Below are 19,254 nucleotides of genomic sequence, written 5' to 3'. Positions count from 1 at the left end.
ATAACTTCAGCAAAGGCTTGCTCTATCAATGATTCAATGATTACACCCTCTGAAATGCACAAAACAATTGATTCGCAAATCAACTAAGAACATAAACTATCTTTTAAAATAGTTAGTTAGTATCGGAAATCACATTAAAGAATCTAATTGTTAAGCACAAAATCAAACAGATTTTCCTAACACCTCCCTTATCTCAATCTCAATGGAAACCACTCAGTTTCCCAGCATGAGCATATTCTATAGTTCAGTAAAATCTATTTAAGCAGGTACACCCAAAATATAATCCTACATTCCATAGTTCAGTAAAATCTAGTTAAGCAGGTACACCCAGTATATAATCCTATAGCATAAAAGTTCTTTCCACCATAGACTATCAATGATTACCATCTAACACAGTCACATAGATTCCATTAATCCATTTTACCAACTGCTTGAACATTCTCAGCTTTCTAATAACAGCAGAGTTGACTTGCTATAATGATTCCAAGTTTATCTAAATGAATTGGTTCTTTCAAGAGGAAAACATGTAGTTACCAAATTCGATTAACTCTTTCTGCACTCTTTGCTAATCACTTCTTATCATATTGTTTATATCAGCTTCTAACCCAAGTTCACTTTCACATAAATATTCCACAGACAACAGAGTCTGTACTCTTCAGAAAACAGAAACCTAAAATCAATCCACCCCACCAAAAAAAAAAAAAAAAGAATGTACAAATAAATAAACAAAAGGGTTAAAAAAACAGAAGCAGAAAAAATGAGCAGGTTAACCAGTAACGAAATCAAGGAAGGATTAAAAATGGGAACTTAAACATCTCAAACAAAGCTAATTAAGTTGAAACATAAGAACATACTACAAATTTCAAACCAAGAGCCTCTCATTAGCTCCGAAAATTGAAAAAAAAAATCCCAAATTTCAAGTCTTGCAAAGTAAAAGCTCTTAAACAAAAGCTCAAACTCAATTCATCCATCTTAAAATCCTAACTTGGTGCGGCGCCAGTGTCTACGCTTTGCATTATACCTGAACAAACACAAAACAAAACAAAAAAATCCATAAATAAAAAAGTTTAAAAGCTTTCAAGCTCTAAAAGTCAAACAAATATATAAACATATAGAAATGATGCCTGATAGTGTTGTCAGTTCGCATACGGATCCAGTGAGGGATTGGCCTGTTCTGTCTCATCTTCTTCGCCAGCTTCTTCTTAATCATGAAAGTCTTGTGTGATGGCTACACATACAAGTGCAAAAACACACTTAGGCCTCGGAGAACGAAAACAAGATGGACCCAGTAACTTGGAGATTGAATATGAGAAGGATTTTTACCATTTTGGCGATTAGGGCTTCGGCGACCAGAGATTCGAGCTGCCGCTGCTGACGCTCCGTCGATAAAAAAAAAAGGAGAAAAAAATTAACCTAGTTTCAGCCATGTAAGATTCATTTTATAGAACAGTCAAGGAAGCTGTGTGCTGAATTAATTTGGGTCCAGCTGGGCCTTTTATATTAATTTTGGGCCGTACATATTATATGTTAAGTGTAAAATGTGTTGGATTCTCCAAATTCAGTAAAAAAAATTAATAATAATAAATTGGCTTTGGTTTCTTCCAACTAGGGATGGCAATGGGGAGGAGAGGGGAGGGGACCAATCTCCCCATATTCATCCCCGATATTTTACATATGTCCCCATCTCCTCCCCGTTCTCGTCAGAATTACTTGAGAGAATTCTCATCTCCTCCCCGAATAATAACAGGGGATTCCCGAGGGTCCTCGGTCCCCGAATAACTAATAGTCTAATACATTTTTTTATTTTTGATTTTAAATTAATCATATTAAAATAAATTCATACCGCTATTGTAAGCTCGTAACCAACTTTGACAGCACATTAAGGCCTCCAATGTGCTTGGATGAAGTTTGTTATGGTATGGGCTCACAACTCTACCACTAGTGTTAAAAGCTGATTCAGAAGCAACTGTTGTAATTGGAATTGCCAAAATATCTCTAGCAATTCGAGCTAATGTAGGATACATATTAGCATTTGTCTTCCACCAACTCAAAATATTAAAATCTTCCATTCGAGGTATAACTTTCTCATCCAAATATGAATCTAATTCATCTGCAACAACTGCACAATCTCCATTGTTTACATAATCATCAAAACTTATCATCCATTTGGTTGCTTTCTTATAAGAATCCCATGTAGATCTAGTAGAAGAACTATTACCAGTATAATCAAAGCAATAAACAGTTGGTGAAAACTTCAATTAATACTCTTCAACTAATTCCCGACAAAGGGTGACCACTTTCCCAACATACAACTATTTTGATATTTATTATTTTTAACAATATTTATAATTTTGTTATTTATTTATTAGTAATTTTAAAAATAAAAATAAAATTAAAAATTAAAATGGGGAAATGGGTAGGGGATGGGGATTCCACCTCATCCCCGTCCCCTCCCCGAATAAAAAATTAGGTAAAAAATTTTCCCCATCCCCTCCCCGAAAAAAAAATTGGGTATAAAATTATCCCCGTACCCTCCCCGAATGGGAAAAATCCCCGAGGATACCCGTCCCCGTGGGGATTTTTACCATCCCTACTTCCAACTGAATGCGTCAGGTTAGGCCGTAAGCATGCAGGATCATTTAATTGTGCATGTGATTTGAATTTTGACGTTACATTAACGTGTTTATTGGTGAGATTCTAAAATTAACATCCAAGTAATAAACTCAGTTAATATACTAGATGCAATTATTAATTATATAATAAATAAATTCATATGTCTATAATTTTGAACTCAAATACGTCGATTTGACAGGATTTGTATCTGAGTCAGCTTCGATCAAGTATCATAAATACATTCATAAAGCTTAAAATTCGAACTTGTTAGGATGATTAGACCTTTTTCATGAACATTAATTTAAACAGCTCGTTTTGACAAGAAAGGCAAAAGAATTTGGGTGATATGCAACGGGTTTTACCTATTTGCACCTAAAATATATATAAGCAAATTTCACAAGTAATTCATAGCTAATTGAAAAGAGTAGTGGGCTACACATTTCAAAATTCTATTACAAATGATAATGTAATTAATTATATCCAAATTAATTAATTAAATTCATTTACTGATTGATGAGATAATGTAATTAATTTACTTAAAATATATTAAAATCATTAGGGTTTGGCTACCTTGGATCAGCTCCAAAGTAGAGCAGCCACCACAGTCATTGGATACATGTACTTAAACTTGGAACAATTATGACAGAGTGTATCCAATGGCTGTGGTGACTGCTCTACCTTGGAGTTGATCTAAGGTAGCCGTTGCCAAATCATTAACTATTTAGTGAATGACGTATTAAATACCACAATGTTTATCATTATCCTATTTAGAATATCTATTATTCTCATCTAAAAACTCATCTAATAACATTTGACCAATACACTCAAAATTAAATATGGGTTTTGTCATAATTATTAAATTTGAAGAAGTTTTGTTTTGTTTTTGAAAAAGAAAATTATTTATACACCACTTTTGTTTCGTCAAATGTATATCTAACCACAACAAAATTTTGACATATTCTGTAACACCCCAATCCGAAATCCAAGGGCAAATATGTCCACAACTCACATATGATTTAAATAACTCTTTACAACTGATAAAATTCGAGCCTTAAATACAAAAGCCAGCGGAATAACTTAAAAACTTAACCAATCCATCTACTATCCTCAATTCAAATCCATCTTCTCACTCATCACGAATTAATCCTGACTTCTGAAAACTGAATCACAATAAACTATAATGAGTACAAAACCCAGTAAGCAAACTAGTTTTTCTTATACGGAAAATACATACATACTTATACATAACGCAATGGTTGATATGCAATGATCTTTTGGAAATACTGTAAAATAAATTCATGAAAATCTCTTTCTGTCGCTTTCAAACTTTCTCATTTTCTTTCGATGAAATACGTATCCTGCAATGTGGCACTTTGTGCTGTTCGTGGCACTTTGCACCATGCGTGGCACTTTGCGGCGCTTTGGCCCTTAAGAGGTGGCCCCTGCATAGTCCCAAGAGGTGGCCCCCACACAACTTCAAGAGGTGGCCCCCAATGTAAAATCTCATAAAACAGAAATTCCGTTTGCTAAAATCCACTTTCTCATTTATAGAAAACTCAATGCATTTTCGTGCTCATGCCAATGAACCATCACACATACATATGCCCATGTACATAATCACGCTCAACACATGCCAACACATCACATAAACACATGGGCAAAGACATCTAAATCCATATCCGTTTATATATCAAAATAGGCTTTTCACACAAGTCAAACATATATATTGTTTAGTGTGATTCGTTTTAAAGTCTAGTTTACTTACCTCTTGGCATCCTCATGTAACAAATGTGTATTGATACCATCAACCTAAAATCATCAATAACGGCTTATAAGACATAATCAAATCTCAATCATAAACTCTAATGTCCTCAAATATCTCAATTTAAACAACTCCTAAGCTCAACCTCAAATGTCCTCAATAACCGGCTCTCAAAACATAACAGTCCATATTACTCTGATTTTTAATAAATTATTCTCTTATTGGCAGAATCTCAAATTTTACAGACCATATGCTGACACATTGAAAGTTCATTGATAAAAATTTCATAACATAATTCCTTAAAAAACTATTGAAAATAATTCACGTTTCAGACATCATCAATACTGTCAAACAGTTTTCTGTTTTGAACACACTTGCTTTACAAATACAAAACAATTTATTGCTTTATCATAAAATCATGAAAATTTCCATAATCATACTAGACATATATAAAAATCATTGGTCCAAATTTCATAATTTTTTAAGAAGTCTAACTATGGTAAAAATAATTTCGTAATTCACGTTATTCACTGAAATCATAAATTTCCAGGTTTTCAGACTTGAATTTGAAAAATCATAATTAATTGAAATCTTATCCGATTAACTTGAAATAAGTTTCAAAACATTCTAGACGATGTCTAGTTTAACATACCCAAAAATCAGAATCAAAACAAATTCTATGATTTCCATAATAATTCACTGTCGGCATATTTATGTAAAATCTTTGATTTCTACTTCTATTACAATCATGCTTCTCCACAATAATTTAATAGAAACCAATAATTAAAACGTACCTCCAAACTTCTCCCAACAATAACAACTTGATCCCATGTGTTGTCTATGGCAAAAACTAAGAAGAAGAAGAAGACTTTCTTCTTCTCTTTTTTTCTTTTCTTTTCTCTCTTGTCTCTCCATCTCTCTTTTTCAACTGATCTCTCTTTTCCTCTCTCTCTTATAATGAAAAAGACATCTTGTTCTATTTATACTAGGGTAAAAATGATCATTAAAAATTAAAAAGATTTAAATACCCTTATGAGATTTGGGATATTACATATTCTTTGCACCAATTTTGTTTTTAAACTTGTATCAATCAATCACTTTGACTCTACAAAACCTTTTTACCCCTAAATAGAGATGGCCAATGAGTCAGGCGACACATGGCATGACACGAGCACAACACGTTTTCTTATAGCACGGCACGAGCATGCTTCAGTGGGGCATACGGCACAGTACTACACCCACGCAAGTTGGGCTGGGCTTAGAGTTTTAGGCACGCAGTTCTTAAAAGCACGGCACGGTTAGAGATGGGCTAAAGCATGACACATGAAAAAGGTCCGCAATTAGCACATGTCATTTTTTAATAGAAGTAAACTTAAAATTTTATGATTGTATAAATAACTTGAAATTGAAACTTTTTAATATATTTTATTAGTGCAAGTTTTTAAAATTCATTTAATTCTTAGTTTAAAAAAAATACTCTAATTGATTTATGTTTATAATTTATTAGATTAATAACTGACATCATGATTTTAATAAATAAAATTATAAATATACATCAATGTTATTATGGACTATAATTTATAAATTTATGTAATTCCAAGTTAGTAATTAAGTTAAGACTTAAGAAAAATTTATTATTTTTGTTGTCGTTGTTGTTGTTGTTAATTATTAAAAGAAAATTTAATACTGCAGAGTCTAACTTAGTATTATATAGTTTTATTATTATTAGTTTGTTATTATTGAATATGGACTTATTTTTAAATTTTTAATTCTATTGAATTTGATTTTTAAAATGAAGATGGTGGAGCCTTTCGGAAATTAAGTTTAAAACACTATAGTTAAGTACTGCGGAATTATATTGGAATTTGGAGGTGACTCACTTGTGGATTTCGGATTTCTGTTCCGACCCGGAAACGATTCCCCACGCGCCTCAGGAATCGTGATTGACAAACAAATCGCCGCTTCTATCTATAAATAATAAGCAAAACCTTTACTCCCTCCCCTCCAATTCCAAGTCGCCCACAGACTCTCTCTTCTCTTACGATCTCTAAAATCTCCCATTAATTTTCTCTTCCGTTATTATCTAAATCTTAATCCAAGGAAATCAAATTAATAATTTTAGATTAATTTAGGGTTTGATTTGAATATTATAAGTTGTTATTATTATTATTATTTTTTTAAGATTGATTCAACTATTTTCAATTAGAAGCTTTTCAACATAGGAAATTCACCGGTAAAAATGCCCCGTGCATCATCAAAGCGGAAATCATCGGCCCCACAAAATCCGCCGGCCGTCAAATCCTCTAATGCTCGTTCCGGTACGTCAACCCACCTTTTTTATTGTTATTTTTTGTGATTTTTTTTTTTTAAAAATTTGACTCTGTTTGATTCCCGTGAAAGCGCGGGAAGAAAATAATATTAGACAATGCTTGCAACGAAAGTTTGAAACTTTAAGCAATACATTATCAATTTTTTTTTTAACTGAGAAAATTAAGTTCAAAAGGTCAATTTTTTGTTTTGTTTTTTAGTCATAAAGTTTTTCTTTTCCGGGTGTTATTAGAACTTGAAATTCCATTATATTAGGTATTAATGTAATCAGTTATGAACTGTGATTAGGGAGTGGATAGCTGTGCTTTTTTCTTTTCAAGAGGATGTTTTGGTTTCACGTTTCTGGTTTTGATTTATGCTTTTCTCATGATTTAGCTAATTCCCCAATTTAAAATTGCTGCTATTAGTGCTTGTTACTTGTAAGGTTCCGTTATATATATATATAGGCAATGTGGTGATTCCGCAACAGGGAGTGTGGGGTGGGAGACTTTTGAATTATTTAAAGACAATAGGATTTTTTTGGATGTGCACTGAATTTTCCTTTGTTTTGTCACGTTCTAACCATGTGGTATTTGTTTCTCCCACATCTGGTAAAGCAGGAAAAGCTAAAGCGAAGGAGATAGAGAACTTTTTTGATAAATATGCGAATGGAGGAATAATCGAGTAAGCATATACTGTCTAAATTTTTCATGTTGCCGACAGTTTCATTCATTTATTATTATATCTTGCTTGTATGATGTGTGATTTCATTCCACCTAGTTTTATTTCTTTTTAACTCTCTATATTCTCTATCTTATCCACCAACAGGGCCTCTTCCTCCCCCCCCCCCCCCCCCAATTACTATAATATAAGTTAATTATATGTTTATTAAAAAGAAAAACAGCTATCTTTTTCATTGGTTGATATATGTGGTTGTCAATTTTGATGTGGATGGTAGTTTACTGAAATCTTATTGATGCACAAATGGATTTGGATTGAGTTACATATAATGAAGCACGTATTTTTCTTGTATAGTTTGTTGATGTTTTATTTTTTATTTTTATGTCTGCTTGAGCAGCCCAGATGGTATAGTGACTCTTTGCAAGGACCTAGAACTGGAGTACACTGATGTCAGGATTCTGATGCTTGCTTGGTATGTCTTATGCTGTGAAATATTATTGGCGTTGCATTTCGTTCTGATTTTGTTTTTAAGCTAATCTTATAACATTCATGTCTGCATATCTCAGGAAGTTGAAAGCTGTAAAGTTGGGCTACTTCACTCAGGTAAAACATAACATTGACTTCTGTTAGCATGACTAGTTTTTATAAGTATTGGTAACTGACCCAATGTTTTACAGGATGAGTGGGAAACGGGTCTGAAAACACTGCAGGTCAATAACCTAAGCAAACTGAAAAAAGCTATTTCAGAACTGGAGAAAGAGGTATTTCCATTCTTATGGAGTTCTGGTGTAGTTAGTGGAATCATGTTGAATATTATTATTTATGTTGTATCATACTTCTGATATTTTATGCTTCCTACAAACTGACAATTGAGTGATATTACTTCGTCTTTTGTATCCTGAATAGGTGAGGACACCACCAAACTTTGCAGACTTCTATTCTTTTGCATTTCGCTACCACTTGACAGGTGAGTTTACAATAGTCAATATTGTGGTTTTAAATATATGGGACCTTTTTTGTGTGATGAAGAGTTCTTTGTGACATTAAACTATCTTTTGAATATGCCCGTACATTGTTTTAACTGCTGCAGAAGAGAAGCAAAAGAACATAGATATTGAGACCATCTGTGAATTGCTAAATCTTGTTTTGGGACCCCAATTCCGTCGTCAAGTTGATTTACTGATTGATTATCTAAAGGTAAGTGGCCAATATGCCATTTATTTCACATTTCTCTATTGAAACTCTAGTGATTACTGATGGGTTTGTAGATAAGGATACACTATGTCTTTTGTATACTTCTCAACTTTGTGTTTGAATATGATTGGATTTGATTTTGTCAGGTTCAAAGCAACTACAAGGTAATAAACCTGGACCAGTGGCTGGGTATTTTTCGATTTTGTAATGAGGTAAGCAATTACTTTTTGCTCTTTGTTTTTGGGTTGGGGGGGGGGGGGGACAGGGTGGGGGGGGCATTTCAATTAAGTTCACAGGATGATTTGGAACATTATTTGGCCTTCAATTTGGAGATTGTTGAGTCATTTGATTTTGGGTTTGCTGCAGATAAGCTTTCCAGATCTTGAAAACTATGACGAAACTCAAGCTTGGCCCTTGATCCTCGACAATTTTGTCGATTGGTTGAGAGAGAACCATAGATAGTTTTGGCGCCATTTTAGCGTTATGGATAGCCACTTTATGGCAGCATGCTTATTTCCGCAAGGTAACGGCTTCATGTGATATTTCAGTGTTTCAGAGTGAAAGAGAGAAAAAGTATTCTAAATGGTCATTTTAATTGGTATGCCTCTGCAGAATCCCTAACCCTAGTGATGCTGCTATTTAACAAAATATGTCCCGGGCAATAAAGCTGGAATTTTCTCTCACTCGATGCGAAACTGCAAGAAGACCCTTCGACATTCTTTTGACCGGCTTTTTTTTTTTCCCCTCCCGCAACAACTATATTATTTTTATTTTTTTAATGTATTGTTGATTCATTTTACTGACTGGTTTAACTCAAATTTAAGAGTCAATTGCTTCGCATAAGTAGAGAATCAATATTTAAAAGGGCTAAATATTTATTCTGATTTTTAAGCTGTTTTTTTTTTTTTTTTTTTTTTACTCACTTCGTGCCTTTCTTTTCTTTTTTTTTTTTTTTTAATATTTCCCGGTAATCATAAGTTCCATTCAAAATCTCAAAAATAATGTCAAAGTTGGCAATTAAAGTTTGATTCAATTGTTAATAAGGGGAAAATGAAAATTCCTGAAGTTGTGGCCCTTGCGGGATATAATTTGAACGGAACGACAAAACTAATTAAGTTTTCGTCAATCTTGACAACGATTGAAGGTTCCTTCAAGTAAAGAAATGTTGAATTATATATTATGATACAACATAAATAATGGTGGATTCTATTATATTTTATTTTGTAGCATGTAATAAATAGGGGCAGCAGAATCACGAAATGAATAGGAAAATAAAAGATTAGATTCTATTGTCACGCGTTATTTGAATGAACGTCACAATGTTTTACTATATGCCTAACTAGTGAGTGTAAAAACACCTTCTTACCTTTGACTAATTTTAAATAATGATATAAGGATGTGAACAAAAAAAAAAAAATTTTGATTAGAAAGGTTTTAGAAGAGTCATCATCTTCATCATCATTATTTTGTGAAGTCAAAAAATTGTTAGGGTTGAAGATTTAAATGGCGAAGTGATTCGAGAATATATTGGGAGTACCATGTTAGCCATATAACAAAAAAAATGATGTTATACTATGCGTTCATTTATTTTAAAAAATTAATATGTAAGGGATAGATATATTAAATTAATTATACATATCACAATACAATATTTAAGTGTATTGTCTTAGATGTATCATTTATGAATCTCGTTAATTAGAATGAAAAATATTCTTTTTAGTAGGTTAAAGAAAATTAATAATATTAATATATATACACGATAAATTTGTTATAAATAAAAAGTTCATCATTTCTTTTAGAATTGATAAATTTAGTATAAATATATACGGTGATGTAAAAAATATTTTCATAGTCAGCGATCATTCTCGCAAATATTTTACTGTTTTAAAGATTCAATTTTGGACTCGTTACTCCCCATAAATTTCGACAGGAAATAAGTAAAACTAGACCCTGAAAAAATGGTTGCCACGCGATTAATCACCAAGTAAATTTCTAGGCCAGGCCATGAATTCTTCAACTCCACAAGCTGGTTGAACACATCCAATTCTTTTTTTTTTAATCATCTATATTAACAATATTTCTCACTCAGTTTTCAGCTTTCAGATTATTATTAATCCAGCAGAACAACACCATATATAATTCAAGTTATTACAGAAGATTCATAAAGAGAATAAAAAAAACAAAAATTAACAAAGAAATGGCAGGGCCAGATCAAGCGGCACAGCATTCAACAGAGGTTCTTCACCAGCGCAAAAGTCTGGGACAATGTCCACTGAAAATGGCCTTAACTGGTTTTGCTTTTGCTGGCATTATTGGTTACTTTGTTTTGTACTCCAAGAAAAAACCTGAAGCTTCTGCTCTTGACGTTGCCAAGGTCACTGCTGGTGTCGCTCGTCCTGAAAACACCCACCCCCGCAATTAGATTATTTACATTCTTAACGCCGCAGAGGATCATGCATTAACTAACTTCTGCATTATTGTTATTATTGTTTTTGTTTGGTTTACTAGCTGCCATTGTTATGATTCTGAACGTTTTGTATTTGTTTTGTTGTTTCTTGTTTTGGTTTATGATTCTGAAGAAATAAGACAGTACTGTTTCTTTGTTTTGTTTTTGTAAAACGGCTTTAGTTTAAGAGAGATAGTGTTTTTTTTAATAGAGAGACAGTTTTGTTGATGCAAAATTTATCTCAACATGCAGTAATTAATTTTTTATCTCAAATATTCTTCTATGTCAAGCTTTATGGTCCATTCCTCCTTGAGACGTGGGTTTTAGATCATTTGCATTTGTGTGGTTAAAGGCTCTATAAAAGAAAAAATAAATTGTCAAAGGGTGTCAGGATTGCGGGCGATAGCCTTCTAACGCCCAAATTAACCTTTTATATTTAATTTCGAAAGAGGAAAGGAGTCTAGAGGGAGAGGGATAGCATTTTGCATTCATCTTACGTCCTATCTTCAAATGTATACTGGCCTTTACATAAGTAACTTGAAACATGAGGTGGAGGAGCTATCATGATATGTAGTATTGTCATTGTGACAAGAGTTTGTAATTCCTGTTTATAAGGACAACTATCAACATGTGTCAAGACTTGTTCATGACAAGTGTTTTATAAATACTTGTCATGACTTTTTGGCTTTCAACCTTTAATAGGTTTGAGCTTGACTTCAGCTTTTATGTTGGTTCCTCATAAAGAGAATTAATTTTACGACATTTTGCCTACAAGTGTTTTTTTTGTAGGATCTTACTCGTAAAAAATTAATTTTTTTTTTCTAAGCACATAATTCATTATTGTAGAGTCATTCCTTTGGCGTTTTATTGAAGATTTACCCTTTGGGTGTTTTATTTAGAAATTGGCTTAAGTATTTCTTTATAAAAAAATAAACCTAAGTCACTCTTTGTAGAAGCATATTTTTCACACTTTTTTTCGAAAACTCAACCTTTAAGCATTTTACTTAAAAATATTAAAGAATGAATTTAGGTCATTCTTTGTATTATTACTCCTTTGTTGTTTTATTGAAAAATCGATATTTACAAATTTCATTTAGAAATATTAGAGAACGAGTTTAGGTCTTTCTTTGTAGAAAATTGACCTAGATTATTTTTTGTAAGATCACGCTTTTAGCATTTTATCGAAAACTGACCTTTTAGATGTTTCATTTTAAAATATTAGAAAATGGACCTAGGTCTTTATTTATAGAGAATGGACCTAAATTATTTTTTATAAGATTATACTTTTATTGTTTTATCAAAAACTCGTCGTTTTTGTGTTTCATTTGAAAATATTACAGAGTAGACTTAAATATTATTTTAAAGAAGATGGACCAAGACCATTCTTTATTGGTTCTATTCTTATGTAGGCTTTTTTGACCTGTTCAAATTTCAGTATAATAAATATACCGCTAGATATTGCCCATTTCTTATTTTAGGAATTAGGAATCCAAGTTTCTTGTATGAAAGTTACATAAAAACCTGACCACCTGAGGGTTCGAACCCTCGTTATGGTGCTTCCTCGACCATAAGCATGAGTCATGCTATGATATTAGTTACTAAAGTGGTGCTAACGTAAATTGGCCTCAACTTACAATTTCCTTTCAGAGGTATTGGAAACTAACCGCCACAAATGCCCAAATAGCTCTATGCTTTCGTCTGTTACCTTTGTACTACATTCAATACAAATCTTCTTGACCTGTGGTTGTCACTTTCATTTTGGACTTTAATGTTAACTTCAGATTCCCGACACGAAGGAATCTTTGACAAATCCGAAACTATCTTAATCTAAATTGAGAGACAGGCTGGCATATGAGAAGCTACACAATCTGGCTTTTAGGACAGTACTGATTAAATAGTTTGGCATTCAAATAAGGGCACAAATTTTCTGTAGCAAGCCTAAAGGAAAAACCTCCAAGTTTATGATCAAATCCAGCCATCAGTATCGATAAATTGCAAGACATAGGAGGTTTTGTATTGAATAAAAATGAAGACAAAAGAAACTCTTACTAAAGGAGACATTATAAGCATTGCTTATCAATAAAACTTGCATTCCTCCAACGTTAGCGAGGACAAGAAACAATAAAAACAAACTAGTCATGCATGTTAAAGAAAACCAAGCTCCCAAAAACTTTCTGCCAACCAAAGCAATTTCCAACACACTAGCTAGTAGCTAATTACTGCGGTGCCATGCATGTATTATCATGATTCATAAGAAATTAATTTAATTCAAGTTCTATATATATCTCAATCATTGAGAATCCATGCCCGGGCAACTGCAAAAAAAATACAATAAAAAAATATGAGCTTTTGTAGTGCCAAATTAACCAAATCCAAACTAATAAAATAATACAACTTTTAATGGAAAATTTGACTACCTTGGGTTGAAATTTTCCATTCGTCGTCATAACTCAAGGCCCAAAAGAAATACCCTCGAAGCCCAAGGGCTTGAGCAAACCCAACCTTGATTGTGGCTGAAATTTCATCATCATACCCAATCCACGTTGCGCCCGCAAAAGAATATGTGGATACACTTCCCACGTCATACACCACAGTGGCACCATTCATCCTATTAAATTCCCCCACTTGCACAAACTGCATTAACCCTTTATCTCCTGGGCCCACGTCAACCGCCGGTGATCCAATCTCATGTGAATTTGGGTCCTTGAGTTTCCACGACCTCCCATACAGCGGCAAAGCCCATAACCAGTTTGCTTCTGGGCACCCCGGCCCTGAGCCAAGACTTGAGCCCGTAGCTGGTGCTCAAGTTACTCTTAGGGTCGTATAATGCCGCATGGGCTCCCGTTGTCGTATTATCCCAGCCTCCATGATAATCGAAACACATTGCATTAATCCAATCCAAATTCCGATTAATTGAGCCTACTGGATACTTTCTGTAGACGTCGGCTACGAAAAAGTCGACGGAGAAGTACACGGCGGCAGTAAACAGCAGAGGAGGTTGACACGTGGCCTTGGCTTCCCTCTCGAGGGCGAGCCGCCATTCATCCAACAAGAGGCCCAAGTCATGCATCTCTTTTGGGTTTTGAGGGAACTCCCAATCAAGGTCCAGCCCATCAAATCCAAATTTACGTGCAACCTGAATAGATGAGTGTATGAAAGCTTGACGGGACCTGGGATGAGAAGCCATGTCAACAAAGATTGAAGTATCTGCACCGGCACCACCGATGGAGAAAAGTGTCTTTACCGGCGGGTTTTTGTGATGGAGGGTGGTGGTGAAGTTGGAGAGTTGAATGGCCGTCGAATTGTCGATGTTGAATTTGTATGTGACGTTATTTGGCATGAGAAAAGCATAGTAAATGTGCGTGAACAAATTCGTGTTTATGGCCGATGGAGGAAAACTCTCAGCCCATGAAGGCCAATAAGCTGCTTTAACGGGCGGAGGTGACGCCGTAATAGGTCCGGTGGCAGCGATGGTTATCAAGCAAACAAGTATAGAAAGTAACGAGCAAACATAGTGGAGAGATGCCATCGATCTCTTTCACAAATGTAATTAATGAGCTGGCTAGGCTTGCATGAGTTTATATATCAAACTGCCTTTCTAAGTGGCAATTATTATAATGCATTACGCATGGTTTTGGATGTTTGTGTTTACCCAAAGCACATGGGGTTTAGATTCTTGAGCTAAAAATCAATGTTCCAACTTCCAAGTGTTATATAATTCGGCAATTTTGGTTCATTTGTCTTTTAATAGAAGACAGCTACATGTTGTCTCGATGGCTAGTTTAATTAAGTTGATTAGTATACAAGTGCCTCCAGAGAAATTCGCTTATGGTGACCCATTCAAAAGGCGATTTCGGAGAAAAAATTAAGCTTACACATTGTCGGGGAATTAATTTATTGAGCATATAAAATTTGGTAACCGATTGGGAAAGATTGTAACATTAGTTTTTTGTTTACTGTTTTAACAAAGTTGTTTTCTCCGTAATGAACAATTACAAAGTTCAGGATAAGACATAAAATTGTCAAAGTAATTAACATCAATCGCGTGAATCACAAGGGAATAAACAACAGAGTGATTCAAAAGAACAAATAATTAATTATTATATGCATCTTACATCTAATTTTACTTTGTGGGCTATTCATTTGTCTTTCGTTGATGAATTCTTGTGAAAGTGAGGTGACACGTGGAATTCAGAAGCCATGCTAGCTAATTTCACACGAAGTTGCGTTAAAATTTGTAACATCAAACAATTTACTAAAATCTCATCTGGGTTCTAACTGTGAAAGTTCAGGATCATTGAATGAATAAATTTCTTGCCGCGATGTGGAGCTGGTTTCTGCATTTTCATCACCCTTTGCTGAAAATGCAGGCCTTTTTGGAGCAGCAATGGCCATTGAATCATCTTTCAGCATGGATGAAACTTCTAACATTGATGGCCTGTCCTCAGGATTTTCTTGTACACATAACAGAGCCACTTGCATACAGTTCAAGAGCTTACATGGTGAAGATGAGTCATCAAGTGATGGATCGATAAATTCCTTACCTTTGCTGTCTTTCCATTGCTCAAATGCCTGCATCTAAGCAAATGCGTGAACGTAACTAATTGTTCTTTCTTAAAAGTCATATTCATTAATTATATATTCTTGTCAAAATCAAATAGAAAACTAAAACGAGAAAAGAGAAAGACTTGCATATTCAAGAAAATTCAAGTTTTCACTCGTGCCATAATAACGGGTGTTCCTCTTGCTACTTATGATCTGCAGAAGCAGAACTCCAAAGCTGTAGACATCATATTTCATGGAGTAGATTCCTTTTTTAACATATTCAGGAGGAACATAGCCACTGCATATGCATATATCAATAAGATTTTTTTAAGTATTTGAAAAAGGAAAAAGAAAGAAAGACAGAGATGCTAAATTTGATTGCTTACTATGTTCCAACAATCCTCCCTGTGTTAGCTTCGTCTACATCTTTTCTGAAAAGTTTAGCCATTCCGAAATCTGAAATCTTGGGGTTCAATTCATTGTCCAATAAAATGTTGCTGGCTTTTAAATCTCTGTGAATGACTCTGAAATTAGAGTACTCTTGAAGATATAGAAGCCCTTGAGTAACCCCTTCAATGATGTTCACTCTCTTTTGCCAATCCAAAACATATCGTCTAATTGGGTCTGAAAACATAACATTGATCAATGATCATCAATCACATTTCATAAAAATTACAGATACACATAGGAGTTAAGCAAATGGCAGAATCCAAAGATATAGGTAATAACCAAAGAGATAGAGATCCAAGCTTTTGTTGGGCAAGTATTCGTATATCAGCATATTTTCATCTCTCTCAGTGCAGTATCCCAAAACCCTAAGTAGATTTACATGTTGAAGTCTTGCAGTCAGAGAAACCTCATTCTTGAACTCCTCAAGTCCTTGAGTAGATGTTGCTGATAATCTCTTCACTGCAAATTCCTGGCCTCTTGGCAAGTTACCCTGCAAAAAGGGGATTCCATTCGGTTACCATTTTCTCTTCCGAGCTGCAAATAAACTCAACGTTTTACCACTCATACATAGAGATAAAATTCCATGGAAAGCCGTATGTGTGGGTATATTTTACCTTATAAACGGGGCCAAATCCACCCTCTCCAAGCTTGTTTGCACTGGAAAAATTATTTGTAGCCGCCTTGATGTCGGAAAAACTGAATACTTGTAGATTAGGAGTATCGCTGTCAAAATATTCGGCAGCTGGTGTACTAGTTCCTGGGGTACGCAAGTTTCTTCTGCCTAGAATTATCATCACTGAAATGCAAATGGAGCATTTCACTATAAGGAGTAACAAAATTTTTTTAAAAAAAGGGTCATTATATCACTCAGAGTGCATATATATTACCTTTCGACTTGATTGCAGTTCTTCGGAAGTAACATATCAGGGAGGCTATTAGGATAAGAACCAGACCAATTGGAAGCAAAATTAGTAGCAGTAACCTCTGCTTGTCTTTATCATTATTTTCTTCTATTTGAGCTGCCAATATAGAATGTAGGTTTCCTTATAAATAACATTCTATGGCCAAAATTTGAATACGTTTAGGCAAAACGTACTGCTAAAATTCCTATATTATTTGTGTAATTACATACCTGCTCGAGAAAGTGCCCAATTGTCATCATTAGAAAGTTGAAAAGCCTTGTAACCCAGTAAATTCTTCTCCTTGGCATAAGAAATCTTCGCTTTTATAGTCTCCACTCCATCAAAATTGATCCAAGTTGCTCCACTGGTGAATAAGTTTACTACATAAGAAGCATTGTAAACCGGAGCAGCTCCATAACCATAGTTCTGAATAAATGCTCTGATGAATTTGTAGCCCATTGAACCATCGATGGTTATTCCGGGGCCCGAAGCCCTGGCGCCTACGTCGTTGTCATTGGGATTCACTAATGTCCATGCATAGCCATGAAATGGCAAACCAAGAACCAATTTGTTTGCAGGGAACCCTCTTCTTAACCATTCTCTTATGCCGAAATCAGTACTAATATTGCTTGAAGGATTGTATAAAGCAGCATGGATACCTGTAACATTTTCCTTCGAAGGCATATGATAGTCGTATGCCACTAAATGTGCCCAATTCAAGTTCTTCTTCATTGAATCAATAGGATAACTCACGGTTTCATGAGTTGGCGAATAACGAACAGCCATTGACAACGTCAACTCTGGCTGATCACTTGCAGAAGCTTTCCATTCATCTAAAAGAATTCCCAGACTATTCAAGTCCGTACTGTTAGGCCAGAGCCAGAACAAGTCAATGCCTTGAAATCCATAAAGCCTTGCAGTTCTTATTGAAGATTCAATGAAAGACTTCCTGTGAGAAGAGTCGCCAACCATTGAAGATAAAACTGAAGGGTTAATATTTTTGTTGCCCAAAATGGATTGATACGTTGAATTCTGTCCATTCCAGATTGACAGAAGAGTCTTGATTGATGGGTTTTTTCGCCTAACGCTGTTAGCGAAGATTGAGAAGTATTGCTGATTGGCAGAGGAAATGGAAAGCTGGTAGGTGGAAGAATCAACTTCAGCGAAAGCACATATAAGGTGAGTAAACAAGGCAGAATTTATGTCAGACAACGGAAACTCACGGCCAGCTAGCCAGTAACCAGCTTTGATCCAGGTCTGTGCATCTGAAAACTCTAACTGAAAAGAAGAAAGAAAGATAAAGAAGAGGACACGAATACTTTTTATTGCCATGAGAGAAAGGTAGCGGTCGATACCCAGTCAAGGTACAGTGCGCTATGGCACATGCTTGCTTGGTGATTTGCTTCAAGACTTTCACATGTGAAAGCTACTATTCACCGCAGATTCTACTAGAAAAAGGTCAAGAGCTAAAGCCAAAAAATCTTCGACGGTTGGCAAAATAATAAATGTCGATATTTATGTTAATTTAACCAACTTGAATGGAAAGCCAAGAAAATTCAATTTTGCATGTCACATCTGACGTGTATGATGGACAACTTCGTCTCTTACGTATTAGTTAGGGAACTTACTATGTTACATTGGTTGTAACATACAACCACCTAAAAACTAATTTCTTTAAACCTCTAATTGTAACTACTCAAATAATTCAGGGGTTATGGAAAATTAATTTTAGGTGAGCTGTAAGTTACAGCTAATGTAACTTAGCAGCACCCTCTATTTTGTATATTTGCATTTAATCAACCACTTTAACATTGGTAGAATTAAATTCTATGGAAGAATTTAAATAAAAATAATCATTTTACCCTAAATGAATTAAAAAACTATTTTATCCTACAAAGTTTAAAAATATATATATAAGAGCATTAAAAGACCATTTTCTTCTTATTTTTGTTACCCCTAAAATTCTAATTTAGGAGCCCATGATGCGGGAAACTCAAACTTCCTATACGGCAAGCATCTTCGTTTCTTATATTTGAGAAGAGGTGTTGCCAACAATGACATCAGTGCAACAACATTACTCTCTAATATACTGTAAAGATGATCTCATTGATGAGAATGACATTACACTAGTAGATGTCAAAGAAAAGGTGTTACCATTGACGACATCGCTGCAACATCTTTACTTTTTATTCCACTACAATGATGATCTCATTAATGACATAGATAATACACCAGCAGATATTATTAATGTAAAACCATACCATAGTCCAATTGATAATGGGGGTGATAGTCTTCTTGATTTTTTCCTTCTATATTTGTATTTGAAAAGTAAAATCTATCCTCTAGGTTTTAGA

At 34.4% G+C, this 19,254-nt stretch overlaps 4 protein-coding genes and 1 long non-coding RNA gene across 9 annotated transcripts; 1 reads left to right on the top strand and 4 right to left on the bottom strand.

Annotated features, from left to right (window-relative positions):
* Positions 1-793: 793 nt before the first annotated feature.
* LOC102623420 (60S ribosomal protein L39-3) lies at positions 794-1,488 on the bottom strand. Its single transcript, XM_006473902.4, has 3 exons — positions 1,324-1,488; positions 1,125-1,228; positions 794-1,021 (listed from the first exon to the last, which is right to left on the bottom strand). Exons 1-3 carry the CDS (start codon positions 1,324-1,326, stop codon positions 973-975), a joined length of 156 nt encoding a protein of 51 aa, XP_006473965.1. The 5' UTR covers positions 1,327-1,488; the 3' UTR covers positions 794-972.
* Positions 1,489-3,580: 2,092 nt separating this feature from the next.
* On the bottom strand, positions 3,581-5,302 carry LOC112496113 (uncharacterized). Its single transcript, XR_008051865.1, has 3 exons — positions 5,170-5,302; positions 4,379-4,422; positions 3,581-3,773 (listed from the first exon to the last, which is right to left on the bottom strand). It is a non-coding gene; the product is annotated as an uncharacterized LOC112496113 (long non-coding RNA).
* A 980-nt stretch (positions 5,303-6,282) lies between these two features.
* On the top strand, positions 6,283-9,448 carry LOC102623721 (uncharacterized). 3 transcript variants are annotated; one of them, XR_008052074.1, is made up of 10 exons: positions 6,289-6,693; positions 7,300-7,366; positions 7,761-7,835; positions 7,930-7,966; positions 8,041-8,124; positions 8,270-8,330; positions 8,454-8,560; positions 8,704-8,769; positions 8,924-9,080; positions 9,170-9,448. XR_008052074.1 is itself a non-coding variant. In XM_006473903.4 (9 exons), the coding sequence occupies exons 1-9, from the start codon at positions 6,615-6,617 to the stop codon at positions 9,017-9,019; spliced, it is 672 nt and encodes a 223-aa protein (XP_006473966.1). In that variant the 5' UTR covers positions 6,283-6,614; the 3' UTR covers positions 9,020-9,448. The 3 variants fall into 3 exon arrangements, 2 of the variants coding, with proteins under 2 accessions (XP_006473966.1, XP_006473967.1); XM_006473903.4 differs by having other exon boundaries at positions 6,283-6,693; positions 8,924-9,448; XM_006473904.4 differs by having other exon boundaries at positions 6,306-6,693; positions 7,303-7,366; positions 8,924-9,448.
* A 3,479-nt stretch (positions 9,449-12,927) lies between these two features.
* LOC102624297 (class V chitinase CHIT5b-like) lies at positions 12,928-14,699 on the bottom strand. The gene is given in 3 exon segments (XM_006473905.4): positions 12,928-13,318; positions 13,421-13,739; positions 13,741-14,699. Coding segments are annotated over 3 exon segments (1,140 nt in total). The 5' UTR covers positions 14,533-14,699; the 3' UTR covers positions 12,928-13,289.
* A 377-nt stretch (positions 14,700-15,076) lies between these two features.
* LOC102623247 (class V chitinase-like) lies at positions 15,077-18,360 on the bottom strand. Of its 3 annotated transcripts, XM_015529092.3 has the most exons (7): positions 17,131-18,354; positions 16,886-17,017; positions 16,613-16,794; positions 16,278-16,488; positions 15,935-16,172; positions 15,696-15,846; positions 15,077-15,575 (listed from the first exon to the last, which is right to left on the bottom strand). In XM_015529092.3, exons 1-7 carry the CDS (start codon positions 18,230-18,232, stop codon positions 15,267-15,269), a joined length of 2,325 nt encoding a protein of 774 aa, XP_015384578.2. In that variant the 5' UTR covers positions 18,233-18,354; the 3' UTR covers positions 15,077-15,266. The 3 variants fall into 3 exon arrangements, with proteins under 3 accessions (XP_015384578.2, XP_015384579.2, XP_052289422.1); XM_015529093.3 differs by lacking the exon at positions 15,696-15,846 and having other exon boundaries at positions 15,406-15,581; positions 17,131-18,360; XM_052433462.1 differs by lacking the exon at positions 15,696-15,846 and having other exon boundaries at positions 15,406-15,575; positions 17,131-18,360.
* Between the last annotated feature and the right edge of the window lie 894 nt (positions 18,361-19,254).

Source organism: Citrus sinensis, chromosome 9 (assembly GCF_022201045.2).
Source record: "Citrus sinensis cultivar Valencia sweet orange chromosome 9, DVS_A1.0, whole genome shotgun sequence".
NCBI classification, from domain to species: Eukaryota; Viridiplantae; Streptophyta; class Magnoliopsida; order Sapindales; family Rutaceae; genus Citrus; species Citrus sinensis.
Note: the sequence above shows the minus strand (reverse complement) of the source record. Positions and strands in the feature narration are given on the sequence as shown.

Excerpts from the sequence above, each read along its gene's own strand:
- LOC102623420 (XM_006473902.4), bottom strand. Across the intron at positions 1,022-1,124 it reads CGAACTGACAACACTATCAG|GTATAATGCAAAGCGTAGAC; the intron begins GCATCATTTCTA and ends GTGTTTGTTCAG.
- LOC102623721 (XM_006473903.4), top strand. The coding sequence starts at position 6,615 with ATGCCCCGTGCATCATCAAAGCGGAAATCATCGGCCCCACAAAATCCG. Across the intron at positions 7,367-7,760 it reads GCGAATGGAGGAATAATCGA|CCCAGATGGTATAGTGACTC; the intron begins GTAAGCATATAC and ends CTGCTTGAGCAG. Across the intron at positions 7,836-7,929 it reads AGGATTCTGATGCTTGCTTG|GAAGTTGAAAGCTGTAAAGT; the intron begins GTATGTCTTATG and ends TGCATATCTCAG.
- LOC102623247 (XM_015529092.3), bottom strand. The coding sequence starts at position 18,232 with ATGGCAATAAAAAGTATTCGTGTCCTCTTCTTTATCTTTCTTTCTTCT. Across the intron at positions 17,018-17,130 it reads TTGGGCACTTTCTCGAGCAG|CTCAAATAGAAGAAAATAAT; the intron begins GTATGTAATTAC and ends CTATATTGGCAG. Across the intron at positions 15,847-15,934 it reads GGGAGGATTGTTGGAACATA|TGGCTATGTTCCTCCTGAAT; the intron begins GTAAGCAATCAA and ends ATGCATATGCAG.